General features: G+C 48.5%; 1 protein-coding gene and 1 pseudogene across 1 annotated transcript; one reads left to right on the forward strand and one right to left on the reverse strand.

The window, feature by feature from the left end:
* Nucleotides 1-336: 336 nt before the first annotated feature.
* Nucleotides 337-20,791, reverse strand: Amacr (Alpha-methylacyl-CoA racemase). The gene is made up of 6 exons (XM_084593784.1): nucleotides 20,423-20,791; nucleotides 20,186-20,324; nucleotides 5,405-5,548; nucleotides 3,681-3,841; nucleotides 1,751-1,949; nucleotides 337-1,076 (listed from the first exon to the last, which is right to left on the reverse strand). The coding sequence occupies exons 1-6, from the start codon at nucleotides 20,528-20,530 to the stop codon at nucleotides 673-675; spliced, it is 1,155 nt and encodes a 384-aa protein (XP_084449910.1). The 5' UTR covers nucleotides 20,531-20,791; the 3' UTR covers nucleotides 337-672.
* On the forward strand, nucleotides 18,897-19,029 carry LOC146198337 (U4 spliceosomal RNA; annotated as a pseudogene).
* Nucleotides 20,792-20,950: the final 159 nt, after the last annotated feature.

Below are 20,950 nucleotides of genomic sequence, written 5' to 3' on the forward strand. Positions count from 1 at the left end.
CTGCACAAGGGCGCCTTGCTTTTCGCCTCAATCGAAAAGCGGCCGCTGTGGTCGGGATTCGAGTCGAGCACACTAACCACTGCATCACCACGTCGGGGTCGATAAGTTATGCACAACCTTGCTAAACCATGCACAACCATGCTTAATACAGCTTTCGTTCGTATCATTAGGTTCAAGCCATGCCTAAAACCCCTCATTTTTTTTTTCTTGAAGCTAGAACGGACAACGGCATTCTCGGGACTGTGCCGTACACACAAATTCCGAAGTGAGGTCGTATGCACCGCGCTATGACAGGAGCGCAGGTACCGACCGTTCTCCAGTGGCAACAGATGACGATAAAAATATTTATTGAAATACATTTCAGGGGAAGACTTGGACCATTTATATCGACGACCACGCGTCTGTACGAAGACCTTAGAATGACGTTGTCCTGTGCAGCCTTCCATGTATGTACGCAGTTCATTAGAATACAAAAATAACGAGGAAATAACGCCTGGCACCAATCGTGAAGACACCAAGCGACTCGGAAAGGACTTTGTTTTAAACCAGTGAGAGGTTAATAAACCCTCTCAAGGCTTGCGCCTGCTAAAGCAAAGGCTGCGCGCTGTTCACTGCGAGTTCTCGCAAGCAGGTGTAGAGTATGGCGCTATGCAAGTGTATTCACTATATCCACTACAACTTAGACTTGAGCTCGCTCGAGCGCGCTGCGACTACGTCGGCGTCAATCAGCTCCTGAACCTCGGCTTCGGCGAAGCCGACTTCATGGAGAATCTGCCGGGTGTGCTCCCCAGCCAACGGCTCCTCGAGGTCCGGCTCCGCGGGCGTCCGCGACAGAACCGGCGAGGGGCTGGGCGTGGCCGGGCCGTCGCCACACGCCATGAATGAGCGCCGGTGCGCGTTGTGCGGGTGCTCGGCTGCCTTGTCGTACTCCAGCACTGGCACCACGCAGCCGTCCGTCTCATCGAACACGGCGCACCACTGGGCCTGCGTCTTGGTCCGGAAGGCGCGCGCGAACAGTTCCTTGCTCTTCTCCCACTCATCGAACTGCGGCACTTGGTCCGGGTCCAGACCCAGGCCTGCGTCAACACACGCCGCAAAGCTGATTCGACTGAAACGTCCTTTCACGCTGGCTCTGCCTATTAAACGATGGATTTAGCGCGGTTATAATTCTTAGCCCACGAGAGGGGCCGAATAAACAAGCGTATAGCTTTTGGGGACGTGGGACGAGGCAAGAAATTATGCGGCAATTGCAGTTGCCCTAACTAGCGCAAGACAAGCTTACCGGAGATTTATAGAAGAGGCCTTTATTCCGCTGCGTACGTGTACTTGACTGGGACCGTAGTTGGCCGAAACAAGCAGCAGAACGTTTCCGAAACTGTGAAGTCATCTCTCAAAGGCTACCTATCGAGAAGCACTTGTGGCTGCTACAAATACAGTCTACATGACCCATACCGGAACAAGCGCGCGGTTGCTTCGCGAACTACCGTATAATTGCAGGCATGTCACAGCAAATCGCAATTCACTAGTACCGGGTACAAATAGAATAGTGGCATTCCTTCAAGGCTATAGCAAAACTATAATGAAAGCATGAAAAATATCGCTGAGATGCCTATCTGATTCTTGCTACACTTGAAACAAATGTGCTATGTAACAATTATGTACCATACATGTCAACGGTCGATACATAACGATAGAACTCAAAAGTGAAGAAAACGAAGTGTACAGTGAAGTTTCTTCGTGCAGCGTATACCTTCGGTGAGCACCTTGTAGAATTGCGGCTCGAGTGCACCAACTGCCATGAACTTTCCATCCTTGGTCTCGTATACGTTGTAGAAGTGCGCGCCACCGTCCAGGATGTTCGCTCCGCGTTCGTCAACCCAGACGGGCAGCGCCATCTTGGAGCTACGCGTCCTCCACAGGAAGCTGCTGACGTACGCGCTGCCTTCAGTCTGCACATGCACGTGCCAAATGGGCAAAAAAGAACGCATTATAGACAATAGGGCCATTTTTTTAACCTTTTTAGCAAATCCTATACCTTATGGTGTAGGCGGTATAGGTTAAGAAAAAAATGACCCTAATATGCATGCTGTCCCCGGTTGCTCCGCGGCCTTTCCACAGACCGCGAGCGACGCCGGATGGAGGAAGGTCGTGGCTCCTGGATTCTGACAAGGAGAGCTAACTAAAGGGGGACCCGAATAAGGCGAAGTTGCACTGCACCAACGCGCGGTGGAACGCCGACATACAGCCAGAGTCAAAGAATAGAGCACGGGGGATTTGCTTATGAAACTGTTTAGCGGGGCTCTCTAGCACACGGGTGCAGTCCAAAGCTTGGGAGGTTTCAGGACACGAAAATCTCGAGAGACTAGTCCCTGCGAATGCAAAACGAGGCGCGAAGCAGAATTCGGAAGCAAACCCCTCGGACTATGTACTTTTGATGGGGGCTGTACTCGACCTCCCCATTGCCACATCCAACCAGCGTTTGTTGGACTTTAGGATGGTCAACACATATCGGGAACTCCGAGAGGCCCATCTTTTCAGCCAATACACGCGCCCATCACGAACGCCATCCGATCGCCGCATTCATGACCGACTACACAACCAACGAACCACCACCTTTCAAGGACGGGTACGAGCGCCAGAACCCTGGAGACGCGCCCTCAGGGTCAGACCCTTTCCCCGCAACATGTCACACGACCATAATGGTAGTCGCCAGGTGCGTGCGGAAGCTCTGGAACGACATTATGGTCGACAACAACATGTACACATACACGTAGTGTACATGTTTACATGTATACGTATCCTTATGACCTTGGCCGCAGCCGTGCGCTCCATGCATGCGTCGAACCGAGTGACGTCACGGGAGAGGCGCGGAATGTCGGAGCCGCTGCTGCAGCTCTCTCCGCTAATGCGCTTTGAGAGGAAACGCAGGCAGTCGACATGGAAGACGATGCTGAAGTGGCGGCTTTGAAATTGGCCGAGAAGAACGCGAAACGCAGGGCTCGACGAGCTGCTGAAACGCCGGAAGAGCGGGAGGCTCGCCTCAGAGGGAGGCCGAACTTCGCGGGGACGCAGAACAGACGTTGCGCAGAAAGAACACTATAGCAGAAAGGAAGAGCGGAATGAAAAACTCTGGGAGAAACGAGCTAGACCTCTGAGGAAAGAGAGGAGCACATAGCGAAACGGCGACGGCGAGAGTCTCAAAAGCGGCTATCAGCCGTGCGTACCACCAGTTTAAACAGCCAGCAGAGTGACACCGACGACGCTTTTCGCTTCTGATATCCAGGCTTAACCAAGCTAAGCCAACACAAATTTTTTTGTAACAAATATGTTTCCACCACTACTACTTAGGAAAAAGCTTGTGCGTCCCGCTGCTTTTTGTTGCAGAGAGGTTGAGAGAGAAACGGAGGAAAGGCGCGCATGCGCAGAGCGGTCATGTGAAAAAGGAAGCCACCGGCTTCGAGCTTCTTTTTGAGTGCATTCACGCCTGAGCCAATCCACGTAAGAACTGAAGGTGTAGAGCAGCTCCTAAAGAGGCACGGAATGCGCATGCAAGAGGAACTGTGCCGCATGCTAGATACACCAAACAAGCACGGAAGGGATTAACGCGGTTGTGGCGACGCAGATTACTCTCCTCTGAGTGTGGAAACACCACTCCCGTCTGGGTGAGCAAAAACACTCACCATGCTCGCATCGATGACCTGTCCCTTGCCGGAGCGCTCCCGCTCCAGCAGCGCCATGCAGATGCCTAGCGCGCAGAGCAGGCCGCCACCGGCGAAGTCCGCCATCAGGTTCACCGGCGGATGCGGGTTTTGGCCGCGGGCGCCCAGCATGGACAGCACGCCTGCGCTCCACAAGAGCAACATCCACTCACAAAACAAATAGTTTAGCAGTGTGTACGAACGTACTGCAACGACCTCGGAGTGCGCAGCAGCTTACTGTAATTGCATTTCCTTTTATTTATGTGGCACAAAATGCGCACTCTATGGTAGGACCATTGGTCTGTACAGTGCCGACTCGAGTACTGTGTGACAAAAGATACACGCATATGTGCAATTCCTACTCACACACTCGCAGAAGCGTCAAGACATGAGGACGTCCAGGTTATACAGGGTGTGATTCCCAGCTAAAAAAACAACACTAAGCGTTTTTCCCAAATTAAATCGAGTGTTGTTAGGAGTCATGCGAAGCACTCGCTCGTTTTTGTTTGTTTTTCACCCCCGGCCACTTGAATAATTGATATCGAATTTAAATTATGAACCTTTTAACCGTGACTTCAAACGAAAAGATGTGAATGGTAGTTACTTGGAAAGCACGAAAATTCTGATACCCGGATATTTTTCGACGGCGTAGTCTTAGCGCAGTCCTTTTCACTTGGACAAAAATGAAAGCCCGCGCAGTTTAAAAAACTACCACGTGACAGCGCATGCGCCCGAATGAGCCGTCATTACAATTAACGCTCTCATATTGCGCTGCTCACTTGCACGACACAGCTTCGATTTGCTGCTGGTTGCGAGATAAGGGCTGCTGACAGCGTGCTTTCCCACGCTTCGACTGCATCGCTCCAGCTTGTCTCCAAGCCATCGGCAACGTAAAGCTCTGCTGTGCACGGCATCACAGGAGTCACGAATTTGTAAGCGCTTTACCCAGTCGTGGCTGAAATCGCTGAAGTTGTGTATCATTCGGCCGCACGGAGGGCGCTGTCAAGTGGTATTTTTTTTTTTTTTTTAAGCTTTGGATGCTTTCATTTTGCCGAATAAAAAAGGATACGTCAACACTATACGTCGTCAAAACCAATTGAGTCGGATCATTTTCTTGGCGCTCGGTAACTTTATTCACACCTGAGCGTTTATAGAGCTAGCGATATTTTAAAAAAATTATCTACTGTATACTAATTATTCAAATATAAGAAACGAAAAAAAAAATGCCACTGGGCATTTTACATGACTTCTAACTGCATTCATCTGACTTTAATTCGGAAGAACGTTTAGGTACTTTTATTTTTTGAATTTTGGTCAATCTCACCTGAGAGACATACAACTACACGTTCGAAGCATATGTCAAGAAATTGTCGGGGCAAACCCGGAACAACACACAGCGAAAAAAAAAAAAAAAAAAAACAACACTGATATTTCCTAATCATGCGTAGCTGTTGTGGGTAACGGCGTACGAATTCAATGCCGTACTGAAATCGGCTTCCCTGGCCAATTCGATTCAATACCCCACTCCGTTCGCCGTTTCACGTTCTTAAAGGCGGCAGCTAAATATGCAGGTCCCAGACGCGCTCGGACACACAACTATACTGATTTCTGACGGTTAATACAAGCTTTACCGACAGGCGCCCTTTTGCTTTGCAGTTTCATATATAGAGAACAATATGGGAGCAATTTATTGAATAGACGCTGACCGGAGAGCGCGATGTAGTTGATGTCGTGGCCGGCCATCTTGGAGAAAGGTCCCGTCTGGCCGAATCCTGTGAGGCGCGCGTACACCAGTCGCGGATTGGCCTGCATCACTACGTCGGGTCCCAGGCCCATGCGCTCCATCACACCTGCGAAACATCGTAAACGCAAGAGATTGAAAAAAACTTGCCGATGATTACGTTACTTCCTAATGCGAAATTTGAGTGCAGCTCATCAGCTGTTTCAGCCTTTCGATTGGTTGAGGCAAATAGTTCGATCAAGACATGTACAATTACAGACCATTTTTTATATTTCACACATATTCCATACCAACTAGTTCCTCTTCCGCGAGTGAATTGGCCTTTCTTTTTCTTTAGTGGTGGTGGTGACAAACATTTATTTTTTTTGTACAAGGAGGTGTTTGGATAGAAACCCTATTGGCCCAGGTCCTCACAAATCTAGGTGGAGCTCCTATTCCGGAGCCCCAATGGCGTCTAACGTCGCTCGCTCCCTGGCGACCAAGGTCCGCTGGGACTGTAGGTCATGGCAGCTCAGCAACGCCGCCTCCCAGGTCTTCCTAGAAGGGTGGGTAATGAAGGATTGGGAACGGTAGGGATTAGACGGACAGGCCCAGACAATGTGGAAAACGTCCGAGAAGGTCACCCACGCAGGCTGCAGCCCCCATCAAAGTCTGTATTGAAGTGTTTCAAGACTGCCAGGCACAGCATTGTGTTTGAAAAATTTTGAAAAGGAGCCTTTCGTCCGCTCTCCGGACACCTTTACAGGGTTCCGGAAAGCGGCGGTGGCTGTCCTTATAATATGCAGTAATTTATTTGAAAGTGATAAGATATTCGGTGGGCTCAGAGTTGCCTTCCCAAGCAAGTTTCAGTGCCAGGGGAGAGAGCGCGCGGGCGCCCTGATCGGCTAACTCATTACCCAGGAGTCCCTGATGGCCGGGATCCCATGCAGATGAGATTACAATTTGGAGGATTGCTGGACCGACAGCAATTCTTTAGGACGCGCTTGGCAAGAGGAGGTATCCAACCCAGCTCATAATTCCGACAGGCCCCCTTGGAGTCGGTAATGATGTGTTTCACTTGTGGGAGGGAGAGGGCAAGCGCAATCGCGATTTCCTCCGCGTGTGTTGTTTTGTGGGCGCGGGACGTGAGTAGTCCTGCCACTGTGTTATAGTGTTGTGGACCACTGCCGCGGTGAACTACCTCCCACGGTAGGGATCGGCAATGTCCACGTATACATGTATACTACATGTATGTGTACATGTTGTTGTCGACCATAATGTCGTTCCAGAGCTTCCGCACGCACCTGGCGACGGCCATTATGGTCGTGTGACATGTTGCGAGGAATGGGTCTGACCCTGAGGGCGCGTCTCCAGGGTTCTGGCGCTCGTACCCGTCCTTCAAAGGTGGTGGTGCGTTAGATGTGTAGTCGGTCATGAATGCGGCGATCAGATGGCGTTCGTGATAGGCGCGTGTATTGGCTGAAAAGATGGGCCTCTCGGAGTTCCCGATATGTGTTGACCATCCCAAAGTCCAACATACGCTGGTTGGATGTGGCAATGGGGAGGTCAAGAGCCCGTTTGATAACTTTGCGATGTACGACCTCGAGTTGGTCCTCGTCATGCTTGCGCATGTGAGGATAGGGGGTTGAATAGAGAATTCTACTCATAACGAAGGCATGCGCCAGCCGCAAGGCATCTTTACTTCGTAACCCTTCACGCTTATTGGAGACCAAGTGGACCATACGGCCCACCTGGTCGCCATACATGCGAAGTTTCGTTAATGTTGTGTCCGGTCTGCGTTGTTTGTGAATAAAGAGGCCAAGGATGCAGATCTCCTTAGCCTCTCTAATCGGACCCGAAGAGAGTGTAAGGTGGATTGAAGTGTCGTCCCGAGGGGAGGGACGGATGTGTAAAAATTCTGATTTCGCGAGAGGAGAGCGGCGTCTGCTGCGTTACTCGCTACAGCTACGTCCAGCGGCACGGAAGCGCGAGCGCGCGATGGGCATGCGCGCATTTCTTTCCCTCCATTTTTGTTTCGTAAACCACTGAGTTTCGATGAAGACGAAACGAAGAGGCATCCGTGTGCTGTGCAATGTCGTTGCGGCTGTAGGAAGAATGAAAAGAAAATGAACGGGCCTGCTACTGGCTCTGTAGCTGAGCCACCTCCGCTGCCTCGTGCGGACAGAAGAGAAAATAAAGAAAGAAAAAGAAGAAAGAGATAGATAAAGACGTGCGTCACAACCGCTGTACGATGTCAGTGCACGTTACAGATCGTCAGGTGCTGGAGGCTAAGCGCGGGAAGGCAGGTCAAGAGAAACACTGGAAACAAGACAGGACACAGCGCTACTAACAATTCTTGTTTTGTTTCCAGTGTTTCTGTTGTCCTGTCTCCCCGTGCTTAGCCTCCAGCGCGGGAAGACAGGACAAGAGAAACACTGGAAACAAGACAGGACACAGCGCTACTAACAATTCTTGTTTTGTTTCCAGTGTTTCTGTTGTCCTGTCTCCCCGTGCTTAGCCTCCAGCGCGGGAAGACAGGACAAGAGAAACACTGGAAACAAGACAGGACACAGCGCTATACAATTCTTGTTTCCAGTGTTTCTGTTGTCCTGTCTCCCCGTGCTTAGCCTCCAGCGCGGGAAGACAGGACAAGAGAAACACTGGAAACAAGACAGGACACAGCGCTATACAATTCTTGTTTCCAGTGTTTCTGTTGTCCTGTCTCCCCGTGCTTAGCCTCCAGCGCGGGAAGACAGGACAAGAGAAACACTGGAAACAAGACAGGACACAGCGCTACTAACAATTCTTGTTTTGTTTCCAGTGTTTCTGTTGTCCTGTCTCCCCGTGCTTAGCCTCCAGCGCGGGAAGACAGGACAAGAGAAACACTGGAAACAAGACAGGACACAGCGCTACTAACAATTCTTGTTTCCAGTGTTTCTGTTGTCCTGTCTCCCCGTGCTTAGCCTCCAGCGCGGGAAGACAGGACAAGAGAAACACTGGAAACAAGACAGGACACAGCGCTATACAATTCTTGTTTCCAGTGTTTCTGTTGTCCTGTCTTCCCGTGCTTAGCCTCCAGCGCGGGAAGACAGGACAAGAGAAACACTGGAAACAAGACAGGACACAGCGCTATACAATTCTTGTTTCCAGTGTTTCTGTTGTCCTGTCTCCCCGTGCTTAGCCTCCAGCGCGGGAAGACAGGACAAGAGAAACACTGGAAACAAGACAGGACACAGCGCTACTAACAATTCTTGTTTTGTTTCCAGTGTTTCTGTTGTCCTGTCTCCCCGTGCTTAGCCTCCAGCGCGGGAAGACAGGACAAGAGAAACACTGGAAACAAGACAGGACACAGCGCTACTAACAATTCTTGTTTTGTTTCCAGTGTTTCTGTTGTCCTGTCTCCCCGTGCTTAGCCTCCAGCAAAATCCAGAGGGAGAGAGAAAGAGAGTAAACTTTAATTGGTTAGCGGAATTGTGGATGATTTCCTCAGTCCAAGATCAGTCAGACCAGTCAGTCAGACCAGGCAATGAGGCTGCCCATCGCCTCGCTCGAGATGTATACACCCGAGCGGCCATAGAGGCCCCGCTACCCGGAGACAAATACCCCCTCATCACCTACAAGGAGCTCTCTGAGACTCCCAGACTAAGCAGAAGGATCTATCCACCACCAGATAGGTCCATATAACACCTTCAGAATGCAGGGCTTGGCGGAAAATTCAGGCCAATCGTTTCTTTCCTCACGTTACTCGGCATAATGAGTTGACAGGTGACGGAGAGGCTTGCAACCTCTGCAACGTACTTCTGAGTCGAAATCAATCTGGCAATGCCCCGATTCTCCGGGAGCTAAAGAAACTGATCCCCTTGATCAAATTACCTGAGAGTCCTACATCCGCAGCCCAAATGCAGATGAACAAAATATCGCCCTACGCCTGGCGGAGGAGGCTTACTCCAAGACCTTCTCCGCGGCCACGGCGCAGAAGAACCGGCAAGGAGACCCTCCTCCTGGCTGGGCCCCCGCCCCGAGGTTCATGTCGGTGTAAATAAAGTCTTCTCTCTGTCCCTCTTTTACGCTGCTAAGACAGTCAGTCGCACACTACGTAAGGGGAAGCGAAGCCTTTTTGATTTTTTTAGCGTGAAGCTATATTACGCGGGTCAGAGCCGAGTTTCGCGTGAATGTGCGCCGCCCGTTATGCGTATATGCGTGAGAGCCGCGTCTAATTGCGAAGAAGAACGCTTGGGCCACCCGCAGCTAATGCTTTCGCTACATTTCGGTTGAGTTGCGTTGAACCCTTCTAATTAAAGAACGCTCGGCCACCTGCAGCTAATGCTTTCGCGACATATTCGGTTCAGCACCGCTGAACCCTTCTAATTTTTTTTGTTTGTCTTTATGCACATTATGTGCAAATAACGTTTCAATCACTTTAATCCCACGAGTGGCCGACGCTTAATGTGAGCGTGGCCGTGACGTCGCCATGATGTCGTGGCCTCGTTGAGAAATCTGGATTTATCCAGCAACATGAACCATTACGGAGGAGGAGAAAACATTTATTGGCAACGAAATGATTTGGGTGGGAAGGGAGGTTGCGGAGCTGAGTGGCAGACCTTATTCCGGGACACCATTGGCCGCCGCCGCTGCCCGAGCTCTCTGGACCAGGGAACGCTGGGCCGCCTCCCAGCCCTCCCTAGTTGGCTGTTTTATAGCTTTTGTTTTTGTATTTTGCTGGCAGGCCCACACCATGTGGTATAGGTCAGCATACTGCCCGCAGAATTTGCACCTACCCATGAATGTCGGGTTCACATGTTTTAGTATGGCGGGATTTAGAAAACACCCGGTTTGGAGCCGTCTGTTTTTTTTTTTCTGCAACACGCGTGGGTATATTTAACTCCACAGCGTCGAAAGATGACCACCTCTTTGTCCCGGAAGGAGCGAAAGCTGGAGTCGCGTTCTCCCGATGTCGACCTTTGCGACATGACCCCTTGCAAAAGCTGCGGTAGCACCAACCTGCGATATATTTGACGCGACCGAAGTGGACATCGGGAGAATACTATCTCCCCTGCATCGCCTCTTCCCTTCTCCTCCGAAACCGGACCCGTCACTTAAGACAGGCGGTCCCACTCCAGCGGTGAAGAGACGACATTTTTGGCGATATTCATACGCCTACTGCGCCTCACTAGTTTAGTTTATAAATATGACTTTAATATATTTGTAAAGTTTATTTCCTCTCCTTTCTAATGGTGCATTTGATTTATAAATAGCTGCACCGATGTTTAAGCTGTAAAGGAAAACACAAAGGTAAGAAACGGCTTTTCAGCTCTACTTGTCTCGGGAAAAGCAAAATTGTGCAAAAACTTTTGCACTTAGGAAAACACCATTTGAGATGTTTTGAGACTAGATGTTAATGAACAAATTTAAGCATTTTTATTACTGTGTATCGCATAGTTTATTAGCCACGCGCCTGTGAAAAGTGTATAAAACAGGTAATTATACATACAATAACTTTCAAGATACGCATTCTGCTGCGGAGAGTTTTTGCGCAGTTGGAGGTCGTACATATTTCGCTTTTTCCTGAAAATATCATCTGTCTGCTTCATTTAGTGTAAAAGTTATTTGTGATCAAACTTTGCGATTTTTGCAAAATGGCTAAAAGTATATGCTAAACTGTTCAAGTCATAAGCTTTTATCTGCGCTGAAATTTCGCGTGAAAAAATTTTACACCTCGCTGTCAGAGGATAAGCATCGGTTTTGTTCTACGACTCTCGAGGAATGTGCACTGTCAGGATGATTTCAGCTAATTTTTTCGTGGTTCACTTGAAGCGCGCGAGCTCTTCATGAAATATTTTAAGCATGATTGAAATGCTCCATGGCTTGTTTGTTTCTGGCGAATATAACTTAAAGGTTCGGGCTTTCGTTCCCTTATTCAACCGGTAACAATTATCAACTACAAAGTGCACAAAAAGCAAATAATAGTAAAATAACAGAGCCACGTGTGATAAACGTAGTAGGTAGCGCCACCTATGAAATTTCATGTGCACTAAAATGTCGCAGTTCAGAAAAATTACGAGGATGGCGCCACAAACACCCTGAATCTAACGTTACCTGAATCGAGGGGTATTTACGAGAGGGTATTGTGCTTCTACAACGTTTTCCCTCTGCCCTTTCCTTTCCATCGGGCGAGAGAGGTAAACACTGGCGAGTCGGGTCGAGTGGTCGGGTCGAACTGAGGTGCAGGTGCTTCGCGCACTCAGGTGCTTCGCGCATGCGCAGTAGCACTACTTGAAAATGGTCCCTTGACAAATGTACACTTGCTTGCTTTGAGATTTATTTATCGCCTCGAATTAAGTGTGTCATACTGTTTGTGTGCCGAAACGTTGCCAGCTAAAGCTCTCGCGCTACTTACTTACTCTACTTACTCAGCATGATATAATCGTGGCGGAGATATTGAAATTTTTTTTCTGGTTTTGTTTTGTAGTCTTGTAGCGCCCCTTGCGCCGCGCTTTTATCACAAACAATGGCACGCCGCTGGACAAAGAAGAATTTGGCACTAAGCGTCTCAGTGCAAGCAGCGAAAAAAAAAAAAACAGTTCGAACCCGAACGCTGTCGGAGCTGGTTATTCCTCGTCTTAGCTCCGCCACAAAGCTATCTTCAGATGTTCGCGGTGTTAGCATATATTGTGAGGATGTGGAATTTAGACTTTTTTTTTTCCAGTGGCAACAAGGAAAAATATCTTCCCCTTTCTACGATAAAATGAATAGTAGGGCACGGAACTATAACACTGCATAAATTAATATAATTTCAAAGAGCGTCTCCCTAGGAGAAATTGCACGAATACTTGTACCCTCTGCCACTTTACTGGTACAGATAAAATGTTTCGACAGTCTGCCAAGTACAACTTGAAAACCTGAACATGCACAAGCATGCCTCTTCAACCTTCCCACTGAAGTTTCTATATAGCGCAAGCAGTGCAGGCTCCAAAGAAAAGGAGAAAAAAAATGATATACTGGGCAGCCGAAGATAATCACCAGCGTTTCAGTCATGTTTTTTTTTCTTTTTTTTTTCCGAATGTTGCGTTCCGGTGATGATAGTAAAGATGCCGCAGTAGCTGCCGGGGATGTTTTCGGTGAATGGGCAAGTAGGAAACAGCCATGTGAAGCTTCTCCAATACAAAAATGTGTTGTTGAATCGGGTTTTGCCACTGCATTTCCGTCATTCCCCTTACTAATAATTAAAAAAAAAATGATGAGGCTCAACACTGCTGAACCGAATGTCGAGCTTAGCTCAAATGAGAGAAACCACTGTAATCAAGAGTTCGACGAAATGCAGTCTGATCAGGTGGTGGCATAAAAAAATATACAGGCTCACTGACCAAGTCAAAGTATCATGAAAACGTACTATCGTTTCGACAGCCCTACAGCTTCATTGTTCGAGAAACCAGACCAGACAAAAAGCATTCGTTTATATCTTCTACAAATACTTTGACTTGATCAATGGCCCTATATATATATATATATATATATATATATATATATATATATATATATATATATATATATATGATGCTTTTATTTGCGCTTATTTTATTTATTTTATACGTGCATGATGTCCCGTCCTCTTCCCAGCTAATTCCGCTTCTTGGAGGGGGATATACCGCGGATTGTCCTAAGCATTACGGCGTCTAGGGTAAACCGTTGATGCATTCGGCAGGGAAGCTGGTTTGGCGTTCATTTTGCTATAATGCTATACCTGCCTAGCATCGCCTGCTACCGCGCTTTGCCGCTGTGGCCGGGGGCTTGGAGCGTTCGGTCTAGTTTGCCCGGGCACAGTGAAGACGGCGATGTTGCTATGGTGATGGCTCTGTTTACGATTCTTAGAAAAACGCGCCACTCGCGCAAGTGAGCAACAGAGCTAACGCTCTAAAAGCTCGTCGGCAGGCAGAGTGTTTCCAAAAGAATGGGGCCCTTATCTCGAGTAAGGTAGATACCGTGTCACCCAGGCGTCCACACACCCGCCGTCTCAACGCCCAATTTGTTGACTTTATATTTGAACCTTGTTTGAAGCAACTCGACTTCCTGTGCTCTGAAAGGTATCCGATCATGTTAGCAAAAGTGGCATAGAAGCGTGTGAGAATTTCGAAGCATACAAAGAACGTGCTTCCGTTTGACCACATGAAGCAAAACCGCTGTACTGCATTGGTATGGACAAATTCACAAATTATAGCACATGCCAAATCTGACCGAACGCGATCTGATCGATGCGTCTAATCGTTTGGCATTTGCAGGAAAACATTTGGTAAGCATGGGCGCTCTTGCATGGAGTAAAGATTGGGCTCTGATTATTATGTTGCAAATGTGTGAATGTACAAGTGCCACATCACGAAATTATTTACTACCAACACATGAAGCCAAAAGGCGGGCTCAACACTAAAGTATACTTGTTGCATACGTGTATGTGCCCTGTAAAATGAGTACAATAAAGTAGGCTACAAGCTACAGTAGTCCACCCAATATATTGGTTCAGAAAGCGCATACATCATCACGGGAAGCTGCAGCAGGACAGGTCACGTCTTCCATAGCATGCTACTTTTCACATCAGATTTCAGTGTCGAGTGAAATTCTGCAGGAGAAAAATATTTCTAGTGGATTGATTGTTAAAATTTTATTCTAATTGCCTGAAAATACTGTGGTCATTTAATTGTGCTTACACACACACACACACGCACACACACACACACACACACACACACACACACACACACACACACACACACACACACACACACACACACATGCACGCGCACGCACGCGCGAGCGAATAAATAAAATGAAGACTGTGGAGCATCCAACTGGGAGTGGGGAAGTGGCCGCCGTAAGCGCCTAAAAAACTGTCCCCGTTAGGTCCTTTCTTCTGGCAACCTTCCTTTACAACCCCTTCTCCCCTTCCCCCATTTCCCACATAGTTTAGTGTGAATGCGCCTCCTCAGTGCCGAAGAGAACATGAATACATGCCGCCCTCCTGCGCGATACAAAGCCTCTTGGTGGATTTCACATCTATTTCGGAATATCGATTCATCTCAAAAGGAAAAAATTGGCAATCATTCACTTATTTGCACATTGTAACTTACCAGCTCTAGTTTCCAAGATTGGACAAGCACGAACAAAAAATAAACAAGGGCGACTGTTGACTGAAGTTCAGCTAATTATAGCTATATTATCATATTTGTAATCACGTTTGATAAAGCAAATTTCTGGTGACCGCAAGAGCTGACAGCTTCCACTACAGTCAAGGAGTGTTCCGATCCTTACTATATCTATGGCATCAACAATAGGGAGGTTTAGAATATGGTACCCCAACCGCTTAGGGGGACAGGGCAATAGCGCGGGTGACAGTAGGAGCACAATTCTCTATTATAGTGCGCGTACGCTCCGCTATTCCTCTATCCCACTTGCGGATAGGGTCGCCGTATTCTAAAGCTCGCTAATGATCGAACACAAGACAGGCGCCGACTTCAACTAAGGTTCATTGACGAAGTGTGCAGAAATAATGCCATTCGCTTTTCCTTTTCACTCGTACTAAGATTGCACTGTACAATGATGTTGACACCCTGTTTTATTTGTGTTCAGTCAAGCTAGCCTACTGCAGTCCAGTCCAACCCCCTCATGCTCGGCGCGTAGGAGCAATGTTCGTGGCTCTACAGCGGAAACTATACTTCGTCTCACAAGATATCTACAGCACTGCGAAAGGCAGAGGAGCCCTTTCAATTGTGCGCCTAAGTGCCTCTCGCCTGTGCGCACTATAATAGAGAATTGTGCTCCTACTCTCACCCCCGCCAATTTGGGGGGGGGGGGGGGCGAGAGGCGCTTAGAAGCACATTTGCCTATTGTACGCGTGATCCTGGTTGGACCGGCTGGGGTGCCTCTGCTTTTCGCTGTGCTGCAAACATCTTGTGAGACGAAGTATAGGCAAGAGAGGGAAGCCTCTTGTCCAATTGTCAGGGCGCGTATTGTTGGAAGTAGTGGTGCGGTGGGGTGAAGAGGGGAGTTCAATGGGGCAGCCCATGCTGCGCAGGACGGGGACAAAAATCCTCCCCTTCTCTGCCTGGACACTGCTGTGGAGCCGCAAAAATCTTTGAAAGTCCACGCAGCAACACAAGAAAAGCGTTCAGGCAGCTCAAGTCCAGAGGGCTGAGTGGCTGGGTACTCAATTCCTCAGTCATGGATTAGTGGCGTAGCCTGGTGGCAGAATCTGAACTACTTCCAAGATGGCGACCGTAGAACCGCCACCTTAAGACACATGACATGGAATCTCGACATTACCGGTCCTATATATACACCAGGGTAACTGGGCCCGCGAATGATGCTTACTAAAATCCTAAAATGACGATACAATTACGCCAGTGAAATTAATGCCCCTATCGCTATGGGAGCAGGCGGTCTTATGATATACTATAATACGGATTCATACAGGAGAGGGTCGAAGCTCTTCCGAAAAAGGAGCAGTCGCGCCAGAGAGGGACCGTGCTGAAGAGTTCAGCGCCTCGAAAACGTAGGGCCAGGTTTTACAATACAAGCATCACCATAAGTATCTCACCAAATCACCGGACATACGTATATATCACACATAACCAGAGGCTCCGTGGGACACGTTCAGAGCGAGCGTTTGTTACGACGGCAGCAACCGGTGTACTGGTACGCACCTGTTAACAGACGGCTAGAGCCGCACCAATAAAATTCTACAAGCGACAGCCCCGCCAGAAAAGAAAGCTCCTGGCTTTTCGACCGAGATACAAGTGAAAAACGACGGGGTCTTCGTTCAGCGCTTGAAATAAAACTGCAATAAAGCAACCGTACAGCGTGCAGGCCCGTGGTTTCGAAGTTCGATAATAAAATAATGGGGTAGTGACAGTGGCTATATATAAGACGGCACAGACGTGGAACACGCACCTTATACCCTTGTCACACAGCTTGCTTTATTTTTGGACGAGCTAGGGCATACATCACTACATATGGCGCGCTTACTTTGACACGGATGATTTCAAACACCTTACCTCAGGCTCTCGATCCACTGCACAGGCCCGTGCCGCAAAAAGACGGGAGAGGGGATAAAAAAAAAAAAAAAAATCAGCAGTTTAAACTCGTGCGAAAGGACGGTCCACTCGGTGAATTTGTGTTAGTCAATTTTCGCGCGACCCTCGCCAAATTTAGAGGATGACACAGGGCTAACTTTGATGGTGACCATCGGACAGGGCGCGTACATCAATTTTGGTCAAATCTGGCCGAGGTCAATTTTCGGCCGGGCCATGTTTTTTGTGTGGCCCAGCGCAAACTTTTGTGCGATCGTCGAACTGGGCGAAGTCTGTTATAATTGGACATCAATTTTGGGGAATCCGATTTGGCTGAGGTAAATTTTCGGGTGACAAAGGTCAAATATTCACCACGGTGCCAACAACGGTCAAGGATCGTGACCACCATGGTGGACTGTGGCCATTATGTTGGCTCATGGGTGGCCATGGTGCACCATATTACACTTTAACACTAAGATAGCAGTTGCTATGCTAGACTCACGAGGCCAAGTTTTTGTAGCTTTGGTCGTTAAGTAGAGAGACAGAGAGAGAATAAACATTTATTTCATCTATAGAGTTTGTGGTGGTTAGATGTCTACCATCTTCCGTAGCGGTGGTCGTCCGCCCTTATTCCAGAGCCCCGCAGGATGCCGCCGCCAGCTGGGTCCGTCGGATCAGACCTTCGTGGTCTTCCCGCCGGTCGTTGGAGAGCATTCCCTCCCACTGCTCCACACTCGGGTTTGTTATGATAGGCGCTACTGGAATTCCCTGACATTCCCACGTCGTGTGATATAGCGTGGGTGGTGCAGTGGTGCAGGGAGGTGCGTGTGGTTATGGCGCTGGGTGGCAGACCCTATTCCGGGACGCCATTGGCCGCCGCCGCTACCCGAGCTCTCCGGACCAAGCACGATGGTGGTGGTGGTAAGAACATTTATTTACACAAGGATGTTTGGATCGGCCCATAAGGGGCCGGTCTTTACAAGCACTAGGTGGAGGTCCCTAGTTGGGGACCCCAGTGGCGGTTGCCGCCGCTCGGGCGCGTCCGACTAAGGCTTGTTGGGCCTGTAAGTCGTGGCAGCCGAGCGCCTCCGGGTCCGAACTGGACAGCTAGATGGCTGTCTTATTTTATATCTGTTTTGCTGGCAGGCCCACACCATGTGGTATACAGTATAGGTATAGTGCCTTGAAATAGTATATTTCTAGGCACTATAGTATAGGCCAGCATACTGCCCGCAGAATTTGCACCTACCGGTGAATGTCGAGTCCGTGTTTCAGCATGGCGGGATTTAGAAAACATCCGGTTTGGAGCCGTATAAGGTGGCACTCCTCAGATCATTTTTTTTTTGTGGCTCTGGACTAAGGGCCCACTTACGTTAGCTTTGTTTTTGTCTTAAGTGAATAAAGTTTATTCACTCACTCACTCAGATCTGTCGAGATCTTTGGCGGGTCCCGAGAGTGCCCTCCTGCAGAGGCGTAAATGATTTGTAATCTCCGCATAAGTTATGAGCGGTATAGTTATGGTTGCCGCGGTAGAACCGGAGGATTGAGCGGAACCCCGGGGGAAGAACGCTCGGGCAGCCGCGTGAGCGGTCTCATTCCCTTACCCTCTAGTGACCGGGCACCCATATCATCGCATGCGCAGGGCATGAAAGTGGATACTGCCTAGAAGACCGGTGAACCTTTATGCGTTCAACGGAACGCTGGTTATGTTCGATGTAACGATCGCTTGCCCGCAGCCAAAGTTTTCGCTCCACATACTGTTCAGCAGCGTTGAACCTCCTCAGCTATATTTTTTTCAACATGAGCAGTAACACTCTCGTTTTTAAAACTGACAGAAGTTTAGCCACAGCTAAGCGCGATTTGTGCGAAAGTTTATAAATCATTTTCGTCTCAGCTAGCTTCTTATATAGGCTTAACTCCACGCTCAATTGGACTTAATAGGAAGGTTTATGCCAATGTGTTCAGACTTCATTTCCCAACCTGTGTTTGGTTATGCCTAACTGGTGTCAATTAGGCCTAATGAGCTTTGTCTGAATTCGGTCATGGCCTTCATATTAAGTCAGTATAACCATGCATGCAAAGCTAGGCTTGGTTTTCATAGCAACGCTCGGTTAAAAGTGCTTTGACACTAAAATTCAACTGATTCGTTTATAGGAAGGAAAAGGCACGGTAACTGTCTCACGTGGTGGGAGTGAAAGTGGGAAGAGGAGCCGTAGTGGAGGGCTACGGAGTAATTTCGACCACCTGGGGATCTTTAACGTGCGCTGCTGACATCGCACAGCACACGGACGCCTCTTCGTTTCGCCTCCATCGAAACGCAGCCGCCGAGATCGGGTTCTAACCCGGGTACTCCGGTACAGCAGTCGGGCATCTTACCACTGCACCACCAATTTCATTTTTTGCACCACCCATTTTTCATTTAGCTTTGCGCAGAGGCAGTGTCGCATCCAATGAAGTCTCGACTGAGGAGCGACTATTGTTAGTTGAAAGTTCAACTGAAGGCGGGAAATCTAGCGCAGGAAGTGAGTAACGACTTTTTTTATCCCGTAAGGGAAAAGAACAGTGGGGGAGGGAGGGAAGAAGGATCTGCGCTGGGTGGGCCTCCGGTCCCGCGCACGGCCACGTGGCCTCATGAAATGTAAATTTCATGGGGCACATACTCTGCGCTTTGCACAGAGATTTTCATATTTGCCTTGTATGATCCTATCGCTGCTTAATTGAAAATGGGCGTTACTACTGCAGTGACAGGACAGAGCGCTGTTTATCTGTCTGAGCTATAACCCATGCAGTTTCAGAATGCACCAACTAGCCTTCAGAAGCGTTCTCGCAAGCTACCGGTGTTTGATTTAACGCTTGAGCGCGTTCATACATTTTCAGGATGTTTTAGGGCCGTCACTACAACACGCTTAGTTTTGCTACGACAAGCCCCATGTTCCAAGCATATCGTGAAAAAATTGCTTCAGGATTAAAGTGTCCCTGTGGGTTCGATTGCCTCTCCCTCCCATCTCAAAGGAGCTGTACAACTATGTTGGTAACTTCTGCCGTGGCATGTGGTCGCGTTACGTCACACAACCCGCCGCCCAGTCAGTACCCGGCCATATGTCACCTGCCAATGGCTCGAAAATATAGACCATCAGGGTTGTACGGGCGCCTTTCGCCCCCATCAAAACGAACCTGCGTCTTTCTCAGCACCAGAATGAAAAAAAAAAAAAAAGAAAAAAAAAACATCGTCGTTTAACAGCAGGCCAATAACAATTAAAGAGAAGACGTGACGTGCAATTCAGTTTGGCGAGGAGATTAGTGGTGAAGGTCTTCGGAAAGTTTTCCGGCACTCGTGTGTTTTGAACCACGCAAAGGAAAACACGTCGCAATCGGCCACAGTGTGCCACCCATTATGTACACGGAAGTGTATGCGCTAAACTTTCCGGCAACTATATATATAGATATACAAAGATAACACTTTGAAAGGATTCACTTTAACCCAAGTAGTGCAACGCGCGGGACATTTATGATGCGAGAACCACGTATATATACCCGGTAAAACATATTTCACCATCAACCGTTTTCGAGCGCTGCACATGCAGTTTCAACCAGCACGACTGCAGGCGCCAGCAGCTAGCATAGTTCACAATTCTTCCGACAATAATAATGCGCGTACATAAGGCCACTCGACGACGCGCTTTTTTTTTTTTTTTTTTCCTCTTGTTTACCTGGACGGTAGCCTTCGATAAGAACGTCAGAGGTGCTGGCAATCCTTTGAAGCAAAGCAACACCTTTCTCCTTCCTCAGGTCGATCACAATAGATCGTTTGCCCCTGCACAGGCGATCCACATCCAACTGCGGCTTCGGCTGAAAGCAACAAAGCAGCGCACATGTAGGTTGCAGTGCAGTCGTGCCGAGTTCGCACGACAAACGGCCGCGAATCGCAAGCGTCTAGAACGACGTACCCTGTCAATTCGAATCACGGAGGCACCAAAATCACGTAGAACCATTCCGCAGAAAGGTGCCGGGGCCAGGCCTGCCATCTCGAGAACTCTGATACCTTTGAGAGCCATAGTAAACTTGACGCTTAGAAAACTGGCCGGGGCGGCCCCTAGCTAATCTGGTTTACTAATTTACAACACACGTCGTTACTCAGCCCATCTGCACAGTTATGGAGTTCTAGCACACACTTACTGCCGCTGAAGCTCGCTAGACGCACTTATCAAGCCTATCAAGTCCACCGACCGTTCACCCGTGTTTCCTAACCTAGAATGCCGACTTGTGCCTTGGCCTGTCGGCATGTGTCGGCTGCTTGATTTGCTTTCGTCTTTTGTTCTTGCTCCATCGACGTAGAAGCTTCGCGGCAAATAAATATAAGCAAAACATTTTATAAAAATGTCAAAATTTTAAGATTTCTTAAAATTAAACTAAATAGTAATTTTAATAATTGTGTAATTATTAACTTATTTTAATAGTCTAATTGTTTTGTACTT

Source organism: Amblyomma maculatum, chromosome 2 (assembly GCF_055883805.1).
Source record: "Amblyomma maculatum isolate TAMU_Amacu chromosome 2, ASM5588380v1, whole genome shotgun sequence".
Taxonomy (NCBI): Eukaryota; Metazoa; Arthropoda; class Arachnida; order Ixodida; family Ixodidae; genus Amblyomma; species Amblyomma maculatum.